This window comes from Protopterus annectens, chromosome 1.part1 (genome assembly GCF_019279795.1).
Source record: "Protopterus annectens isolate FY-2018-M chromosome 1.part1, PAN1.0, whole genome shotgun sequence".
In the NCBI taxonomy this organism is placed as follows: Eukaryota; Metazoa; Chordata; order Ceratodontiformes; family Protopteridae; genus Protopterus; species Protopterus annectens.
Window position 1 is genome coordinate 968,019,775 of NC_056726.1, and position 10,386 is coordinate 968,030,160.

The 10,386-nt window shown below is 47.6% G+C and overlaps 1 protein-coding gene across 1 annotated transcript in view; it reads left to right on the forward strand.

Moving 5' to 3' along the window:
* The window catches only part of NOL10 (nucleolar protein 10), a 1,716,803-nt gene extending 1,715,158 nt beyond the window's left edge, over positions 1–1,645 (forward strand). The window contains exon 21 of the mRNA XM_044079305.1: positions 1,133–1,645. Coding sequence (XP_043935240.1) covers positions 1,133–1,261 — 129 coding nt within the window. The 3' untranslated portion in view covers positions 1,262–1,645. The remainder of the gene's footprint in view (positions 1–1,132) is intronic.
* Positions 1,646–10,386: the final 8,741 nt, after the last annotated feature.

The following is a 10,386-nucleotide window of genomic DNA, read 5'->3' on the forward strand; positions in this document are numbered from 1 at the left end:
GGGTACTAGAAAGCAAAACACAGGAGCTATGGCAAAGGGGTGAGAGGAGAAATATAACTGGGAAAAGTGTGGAGTGGTAAGGGAAATGGAGTTACAGATGAGGAGTGGGATGAAGAGGAAAAAGAATTTGGGCTGCTGGGTTCCTCTATCATTGCAATAATCACCTAGTGAGTTTAACCTTTAAAAATTAAAGAGTTGTCATCTGGGTGATCAACACGTACTTAAAGTGGTTGCTTGTAGTTAAATAGCGAGCCGCAGGACACGGTAAATGCCAGGACATAATTTGTTTTGTAGGTCCAAGCAATGTTCTAAACAGTGGCCAGTGGAAACCGCTTTTCCCAGCACAACAAAATTATTACAGGGAGGGTCAAGACTCATTCTATCAGGGCCTTGGCTTCATCTGTATTTTTTTAGAAAGAGTTGGACTAAGTTTTCTGGAAGCAACAGCAATTTGGTCCGTTCCCCATTGGCTCCTGGGCCCTTCCACTTCACAGGTTTTCTAAGCTATGGTAATTTACCCATGTAGCTCAGGCTACTACACCAGTGATTAGTATGAAGAACAATGTACAATTGTGGAAGTAAACTTACCATAGCAGTATATGTTAGAATGATCACTGCTGCAGTAGCTGCTCCTCTCTCCATTCCCCTTGTATTTGGTTGTTTTATGCCATGGTGTGAACATATGTTTTTCTTTTTCTACCAATAATCCTCTCAGGGTTAGCCTCCCTGTCTCAGTTGGCATGAAAGTTCTGAAGGGCTTAGTGCCCAAATTTCTCTTTTTAGTCATCCCTGTGTGAGCTGACTAGTGGTTTGGATTCATGAAAGATGCCCTTTAGTTTTGCAAGCTGCAAGGCTGTTATATCCACTTGCCTAGTAAATACCTATGAACCTAAGACCTCCCACAAATCAGAAATCTTAGCTTTCAACATGTTTGAGTAAATTATTTCAGGAGTTTGTATTTTTTGTGTTTTGAGGAAGGGTATTCTAGTGGGTATTCCACAGTAGCCAGATATGTCACTCTTAAGGTATATACAAGCAGCTTTTTTGGCTTCTGATTTTACTGCACAATATAAAATGATGTTAATTATACATATAAAGGATTAGGTTTAACTTACTGACCTTTTTCTTTCAGTCTGCAGAGCAAGTAAGAAGGCAAGATGCTGAAAAACAGCATCATGAAGAACGGAAGAAAATCAGGCGGTCAGCTGGACATCTCAAGAGCAAACCTTCAAAAAGACCGATATTTTTTCGAAAGAAATAAACACACTTTTACTTGCATTTAACAGATTAAGACTGTTTGCTGGAACTTGGCTCTGTTTCCTTTGTCCAGCTTAAAGTATGAGGATTAAAAAAATCGTGGTAATATTGCCATACAAGACACTATGAAACTGCAGAAATTCAGAAACTGAATTCATAGCACCCACAAGCTCCATGAGCCAGTTCAGAATGAAAGCGTTTACTCAGCAACAGTACAAAGTGATGAAATTCTTTGGTTTGTTTCTGTTAGTATGGTAAACAGGATCATTGTTATTTTATTTAAAATTTGTATGAAATATTAATGGCAGCATCTTTGCCAAAATATGCCAACAGAATCAGATGATTTTTTAATCAAATATGTTTTAATATAAAATAATGTACTGTATAATTTGCTTGTTTTTATATTTGTTTATGGTATACTCTTGACTTCACTGAACACGATTATAGATATTGTAATTGGTAGACAAATGCATGAAAGGTAGGTTTAAACATATGCAAAACTTTGATTCTGTTGTAATCCAGAAAGAAACATGCACCATTTTCTGCCACCTAATGTTTCACATTACATCTGTGGATTTGGAAGTACAGTACATTCAAGGCCAAATGAAAAGACTGATATGTAATGCCTTGTGCGTACAGGGGATGTGTTACATTTTTTTTTTACTGGATATTAGCCTTTAGATCAGACTTCAGGCCCCCCACCCCAATGCATTTTTATACTGACAGCCTTCCTTCCTCTCTGAATTCGGATGCTGTTTTTCTTGCCAGCTTGGAAGACCATCTCAAAAACACAGCACTAATACTTCTTAGAGCTGTTAAGCCTTTCCTCAGAATCTACACAGCATTTGGGACAACCCCAGACTCGCTGTTTAAAGGGGGCATAGATGCTATATTTTAATTGGAATGATGCTATGGATTTTAGTTTTTGCCTTTTTTTTTTTGGTACCGTAAGGTATTAATGGCTCCTGTGTGCCATAACTCTCAGACTTTTGAGTACATCTCATCCATCAGGTTCTAAATGATGACACTACCTAAGGCACCTCTGTGGTATTGTGAACATGACTGTTTCTTTTTGGTCCTTCATTATTCAAAATCCATACTTGAATTTTTTGTTTAGTGTGGGTGGAGTGCACTTCCATTAAAGGTATTGTTATGTTGCTCTTTCTTCTAAGCCAAGGGTGTTTATCAAGGTATTTGCCATGATGTTGTGGTAGCCTTACAGGGGGAGGTACTTCATGGGATGTTCATCATTAGGACACTATTGCATTAACATTAAAGCTATATGGAACACATCTTGCCAAGGATATTAGACATCTGGCCAGTATACTAAAGTAATTGGGTGTCTTCCACACACACAATTTATCATTTGAAGCATGAGGGCATACGGGTATAAAGATGATGTATAGGCACCAAAATTCAGAACTTTCTTACTATTGCAAAGTTCAGCCAGACATCTCACTTCAGCAGTGTCTTCAGTGTCAGTGGTTGGCTTGCAGCTAGACTTTGTTGGCAGGTAAGTACCACTTTGGGAACCTTTTATTTTTTGACTAAAAAGTGTACTTGTGTTTTATTTCTCTCAGAAAGGTGAATTGCATGTGTTGTAAACAGATCTCATACAAGGACTCCCATACAGCCTGTGATGTTCATCATATTGATCACTGCTGCAGTAGCCTTGGCTATATGAGTTATAGTTTGCCAAGGTTGTAACAGCCAGCCAACTTCCAAATTGTCAGTACACCTTCCATGTGCCCAAACTGTTAGATCTGAAGTAGGAGATTCATTTGTCTGCAACCTGTGGGTTATGGATCCGATATCGGATCCGAACCGGCATGGTTTTCCAGCTATGGATCCAAGCTCTCAGCCCCTCCCCTCACCCATAATGCCCTGCTCTACCCTCATGACCTCAGATCTCGTTTGCCGCTCATGGTGACTGGATTTGTTTCTCAAGCTAAGTGCTAGTTTAAGTGTTAAATTTCAGAATTTTAAAGTTGTTATTGATTTTTTGTGTGAAAGTGTAGGTTCCTCCTTTGATATATTTACTTTTTAGAGTTAATCTAAAAGTTTTATCCCTCCCCTCGCTGTTGGCGTAGTGTGTGTGTGTTGGGCCTGTGAGTGTATTTTTGTTGTTTAGTTACTTTTAGTTTTAGTAACTTCTGTGTTAGATTGGGATGGCAGACCAACCCAAATCTATCTTCTCTAAATGCTCCGAGTGTGGCCATAAGCTTTCCCCAGCTGATGGCCACACTCGGTGTGTTAGATGCCTGGGGGTTGAACACCTCACATCTGGTTGTTCCACTTGTGCAGGGTTCAACCCCGGGGCATTGAAGGAGCGGAGGTCCAAGCTTGTTCTGGCGGGCCTTTTACCGCCGGACTCGGCTCCGACCTCCGCTCCTTCGGGAGTAACCGTGCCTACGGTTATCCCCTCTGCGGCACCCCCTCCTCCTCCTGGGACTCAACCTCCCGTTTCTGGTTCGGAGGAGAGGGATGCTAAGAAAAGGGACCGGAGGGAGAAGCACCATAAGCGGCGGGCCGAGACCTCTGTTTCGGCCCTGCCAGCCAAGCGGCTTCTCCCCGGCTCCGTGTCGGCTTCATCGGCTCGGTCTCCTCCTTCGGCTCCGGTCTCCAGTGTGTTTTCACCGGGACCTGAGGAGGAGGAGACCCGATCTCCGTCGAGGCTATCGAGGAGGCACTCTAGGCCTACCTCGGTAGCCGCCGAGATCCACGATAGCTCGGATGCTGATCTGGACCGAATGATGAGAAGGTTCATCCAGGCCCAGATGCAGATGGGAGTGCTCTTGCCTCCCTCTGGGAGCTCAACACCCTTTTTCAAACCGATTGCTCCTTCTCCGACCCGCTATCCGGGTTCGGAGCAGCTGGAGCCGAGCAGCCGGAGCCGGGTGGGTCGGCGCTGATAGTACTTTGTACCGGATCCGACCCTGCCCTCGAGTGCATCGGATCCGACCTCGGAGCCTGGATCCGAGCCTCGGATCCCCGGGGATCAGTGCTCCTTCGCCGCCGTCTGTGTCGGAGCCCACTGTCCTTCGGATCCGGCGCTTGGCGCCGCTCCGATCCACTCTTCGGATCCGAGGGAGCCGATTGTCGGATCCTTTGGTCGAGGTCGGCCCTTCGGCGTTTGATGTAGTGGAGAGGGCCCTGTTGAGGGTCTCCGGACCCCCGGCACTTGTTTCGGCTCCGTCCCGCGCTCCCTCTGCACTGGGCCAGGCTTCCACCATCCGGCCCTTGGGACAGCCCGCTTCTGTGCCCCAAGCTGCTCCAATGGAACAAGTTGCTGCTTGCGAGGAGTCCTCTGACAGCCCCCCAGAGGATGTTCCTCGCAAGCATACGTGCAAAAGGAGGCACATTGACTCCCTCGAGTCTCTCACGGAAGACACGGACTTGGAGGAAGGGAAGGCTCCCCACGGTCACCCCGAGGATGTCTCATTTGCAGACATGATGGAAATGTCCCGTATAAGGGGGGGGGGTCTGCCCCCAAGTCTTCGTCGGACGAGTCTGTGTTCTTGGAGGCATTTGAAGCGGGCCCGTCTACCTCTTGGGTGTCCCCTCCTGCCGACCCCTGGTGGACCTCATTACCACCAGGGCGTGGAAGGAACCGGACACCGTGGAGCCAATTCCTAAGAGGCCCGATAGGATCCTCAGCCCACCGTCCGACCGTGCCCATTGGAGTAAGGGGCCTCCGGTAGATGCCATGTTGACGGCGGCCACCAAGAGGAACTTGCTCAGGAGAGTCCCTCAGTCCATCCCCGAGCAAGGAGTCTCGGATGATGGACCGCTTGGGGAAGCGGATGTTTAGTTCAGCGACCTTCTCGGTAAGGGCGCTGAACTACCTGGCACACGTCATTAGGATGCAGCGAGATCTCATTAAAGAATACGCTGCTTCTCCCCCAGAGTCCATGTCGGAGGAGGACAGGGTTCTGCACTCCACCCGCATGGCCACTCTTAGATCAGTTACTAATACCTCTATGCGGCTACTCTCCCACGCTACGGAAGGCGCCGCTAGAGCCGCAGGGGCAGGCCTAGTCACTAGACGTCAGGCCTGGCTCCATCACTGCGATTTTTCTGAGCCCTTCAAAGCGTCGTTTGCGAACGCCCCCTTCGATGGTTCTGCCCTCTTTGGCAAAACCGTTCGCGAAACCTTGACCCAGAGCGAGAAGGACGGGAAGACGCTGTCTGCCGTCGGAATCCGCTTCTCTGCACCCCAGAGGCCCTACTCTAGGAACCAAAAGGGTCAGAAGAAGATGTGGTTCCGGAAGTCGCAGCAGTCCCAGCCTGCTCCGGACAACCAGTCCTTCCGTGGCAGAGGAGGACAGGGAGGACGCCGCCCTAGAGGCAGAGGGGCTCCCAGAAACTTTGGGTCCAGAGAACCTTTCTCTGAACGGCCCGCGCAGCAACCCTGAGGGGTTGCCCGGCTGCTCCACTCTGGAGGCAGTCGGGGGCGTTTTTCGGGGCACCTAGCGGCATGGGAGTCCATAACATCAGACCGCTGGGTTCTCCAAATCATATCCAGAGGATACCGCATCCCTTTTCTTCACTTTCCAAAGTTGAAGTCCCTCCCAGACGTTCCACCCGGTCAACGGGAGGCCGCTTTGGCAGAAATTGGCCATCTGCTAAAGAAAAGAGCCATCCAGCCCGTCCCCAGACCAGATCGGATCAGGGTTCTACTCCAGGTTCTTTTAGTGCCAAAGAAGACGGGGAACTAAGACCAATTCTAGACCTTTCTCTCTTGAATCTGGCAGTTCCCAAGGAAAAATTCCGAATGGTCACTCTGCAGTCTATTCTCCCCCTTCTGGGAGAAAATCACTGGATGTGCTCTATAGACCTCAAAGATGCGTACTACCACATCCTGATGGACAGGCGCTCCAGGAGGTTCCACCGCTTCCGGCTGGGAGCCAGTCACTACCAGTTCCGGGTCCTTCCCTTTGGTCTCACCACAGCCCCCAGGGTGTTCACCAAAGTATTAGCGGTGGTAGCGGCCCACCTGAGGCTTCAGGGGGTGCAGGTCTTTCCCTACCTGGACGACTGGCTTCTTACCGCCCCAACAAGGCATCTACTATTATTGGCTCGAGACTCCTTTCTCCATCTTGCTCCCTTTCTGGGCATTACAATAAATACAAAGAAATCCAACCTGGCGCCCACACAGCTCTTAGATTTTATAGGGGCCAGGCTAGACACAAGGAGTTTACGAGCCTTCCTCACTGCGGACAGAGTTCAAAATCTGCAGCTCCAGGTGCGGGCCATTCTCCACTCAAGTTCTGTTCCGGCGGAGTTGGTCCTGAGGGCTCTAGGGTCCATGGCGTCTGCTATAGCACTTCTCCCTCTTGCCAGGCTCAATATGCGCATCCTCCAGTGGACTCTCTTAGTACAGTGGTCATACCTTGCTCTCCCTATGCATCATCCCATTGCGATCAGCAAGGCTTGCAAGCGGTCCCTCCTGTGGTGGCTTCACTCTCCAGATCTCCACGGAGGCCGCCCATTTTGTCCTTCTCCCCCCCTCGCCACGGTGACCACGGACGCCTCCCGCCTCGGGTGGGGGGGGGCATTTTGCGGGCCGGACCGTCCAAGGCACGTGGAACGATACAGAGACCTCACTGCATATCAACGTTCTAGAGATGAGAGCAGTGCTCTTAGCGTTGCTAGCACTTCAGGACTTTCTTCCCTTGGGAACAATTGCGATTCAATCGGACAACATGTCTGTGGTCTGGTACATCAACAAGCAAGGGGAACAAGGTCTTACCCTTTGTCGAGAAGCCATGAGAGTTTGGGAATGGGCAATCTCCACCAACCGCTTTCTAATAGCAACGCACATTCCGGGTCGGTCCAACATCCTAGCGGACAAGCTCATTCGCACCATTCTGACCCCTTACGAGTGGTCTCTCAATTTTCAAGTAGCGGAACGCATATTCGCACGGTGGGGAACTCCTTCATGCGATCTTTTTGCCTCTCCCTCAAACACCAAGTGCGACAGTTTTTTCGCTCTGATACCCCCTCCAGGACGTTCTCCAAGAGACGCTCTGGTGCATGCTTGGCCACCCGGTCTTCTTTACGCTTACCCACCCTTGCCTCTGATGCTCCAAGTTCTTCAGAAAGCCTCTCGGGTGGGTTGCAGAATGATTCTCATTGCTCCGTTCTGGCCTCGACAGATCTGGTTCCCCTTTCTAAGGTCTCACTCGGTGAATCCTCCTTGGATTCTAGATCCCATTCCGGATCTGATACCCCATCCATCCTGCATACCTCCTCCGAACCTGGACAACCTGAAGCTGACCGCTTGGCTGCTCCAGTTCCACTCTTGATTAGGACTCCCGGTATTTCGTCACCTGTTAAGGCAATACTGGTGGCAGCTCATAAACCGTACACTAGGAAAGTCTACCGCAGCAAGCGGAAACGGTTTTCTTTGTGGGCGGAGCGGCAAGGCCTGAATCCCTTCATGGTTCCTCTCCCCTTAGTGCTTGACTTTCTAACCACTCTTTTTAATGATGGTGCCAGCAGTTCCACAGTCAAAGTACAACTGGCGGCAATTTCTCATTATCACATTGGACATGACTCTAATCCTCTTATGTCAGCCAAGTTGTGTAAAATTTTCCTTAAAGGTACTTTTCTTCTCAGGCCCCCTGTAAAACAAGCGGTTCCTCCTTGGGACCTCTCTTTGGTTCTCCAGGCCTTGACTGCCCCCCCTTTCGAACCAGCGGCTATGGTGGATCTCAAATTCTTGTCTTACAAGACAGCCTTTTTGGTAGCCATTACATCGGCCAAGAGAGTTTCAGAGCTTCAAGCATTATCAGCTAAACCTCCTTACTTAGTATTTCATCCGGACCGTGTTTACCTCAGGACCAACCCGTCCTTTCTTCCTAAAGTTGCTTCTGAAGCAAACATTAATCAGTCCATTAACCTCCCTGTTTTCTTCCCTAAATATGAAAACAAAGGTGAATACAAGCTTCACTCATTAGATGTCCACAGGCAACTTAGATTTTATCTAAACAGAACGGCTGGTCATAGGCAATCCGACCAGTTGTTTATCTCCTTTGCTAAATTTAATTTGGGCAAGCCAATTTCTAAAGTTTCTCTGTCTCGCTGGATTTCACAGTGCATCTTATTGGCTTATCAAGCTTCAGGAAGGCCCGCACCGGAGGGTGTACATGCCCATTCAACCCGGTCAGTATCTACCTCGGCAGCCTTCAAGGCTAGGATTCCTCTAGATGATATTTGTGCAGCAGCCACGTGGGCTTCATCTCATACTTTTATTTCCCACTATAAGTTGGATCTTGCATCTAGGGTAGAGCATCATTTGGCTCCGCGGTCCTCTGGAATATCCTTCCATGATGGCCGCCCAAGATTCAGGTAGCTGGGGACTCTGTCCCACAGGTTGCAGACAAATGAATCTCCTACTTCAGATTTAGAAGTTATGTACTCACCATAACGTTCCATCTGAGTAGGTGTATTCATTTGTCTGCAACCATCCCGCCCTCCTATCCCCCTGGCCTTTCAGTTTCCTGCATATTATCTGTTACCCTTTTCAGGGTGTTCTTGCTGTTGGCAAACTCGATCTGAGGTCATGAGGGTAGAGCAGGGCATTATGGGTGAGGGGAGGAGCTGAGAGCTTGGATCCATAGCTGGAAAACCATGCCGGTTCGGATCCGATATCGGATCCATAACCCACAGGTTGCAGACAAATGAATACACCTACTCAGATGGAACGTTATGGTGAGTACATAACTTCTAATTTGAGCTGAGCTGCCTAAAAGATAGGTTTAGGCACCAAGTCCTTCAGAGCTTTCTTGCTTTTGAAGAGATCACTCTTGTGCAGGTTTTCAATTATCTACAGTCAGCATGTATTGTACTTTTGCCAGGAAGATAAGTTCTCTTTGGGGAAAAGCCTTCCACATCAATAAACTGTTATTGTACTTTCCTATTTAGGAAAGTTATTTTTAAGCTAGGAGTTTGTGTTTTAATGGATTGTTACATGAGACTTAACTGTACTTTTAAACAGGAGAACACTTTTTTTCCTGTCTGTTTAAAGTAACTTGATTTTTTTCTGTGAAACATTTGTGGTTATTTTACTTTTGTGGCTGACAAAGTGTTTTGAAGTGCTTTTTACTGTATATTTGTGTGAAAAAAGTGACAAAATTTTTAATGGCTCTTGTTGCTTGTTTTCCCAGGGAAAATAAGCACCATTTCTAGCTTGACCATGGAACAAACTACCAGTCCCATAGTCTTTCTTCCAGTCAGAAAAAAAAGAAAAGGTTAAGCAAACTGTCTTACAGCCTTAACCACCACAGCAGGCTAACAGTTTGTCTTAATGGCAGTTGGGTGAATCTGCTTTGACCATAGCTTGTTACTCAGACCACTCGTCTTTTGCCCTGGATCCCTTTGATGTAGCACCTACAGCTGTTTTGGACTGGGGGGGTTAGCCATGTCCTCTGCAGCTGTTGGGGTCCCCTCAGTGGGGAAGGGAAAGCCACTTTTGTCGGTCCTGGGAAAGGGAACAGGAAAGGCTTCACTGTTTGTCAGAATGTTGTGCACATCCCTGGAGATGCTGCTGCTGCTGCCATTAATAACACTGTTGGCCCTATTTTTCTTGTCAAAAAGAAACAGAAAGCTGAGTATGTATATACCGCTCCTCAGATTTCTTTCAACAGGAATAATTTACTGGATATGACTCAGGGTGTAATTCAGGCTATTGATCCTTCTTTTAAGGTGGTTTCTGGTAAAAGAAGGAGAAATACTTTTCCTGAAGAGTTTTAAGATTCTGAATCTGGACAGGAAGATGGGATAGATGCGGAGTTTTCTCCTCAGTTTTCTGATTCAGTCTTAGAGGAGAGCTCACTTTCTGATTCTCCTGTGGGGAGTTATCTTTTTCTGAGAATATTTCCAGAATGTGCCAGTGTTTTCAGTGGGAGAACACTGTGGTTTCCCAGTCTCTCAGAAAATACTATGAGCTGTTACAGAAGGATTTGCCAGAATCTGCACCCATTCCTCCAGTTCTGTCAGCTCTGGAGGATTTGTCTCTCTCTGCCTGCAGTTTTCATGATAGTCTGCCTGCTGCCCCAAAAAAGACAGGCAGAATGTATAAAATTCCTCTACACTCATCCCTAATCAGACCCAGCAGCTATAGGT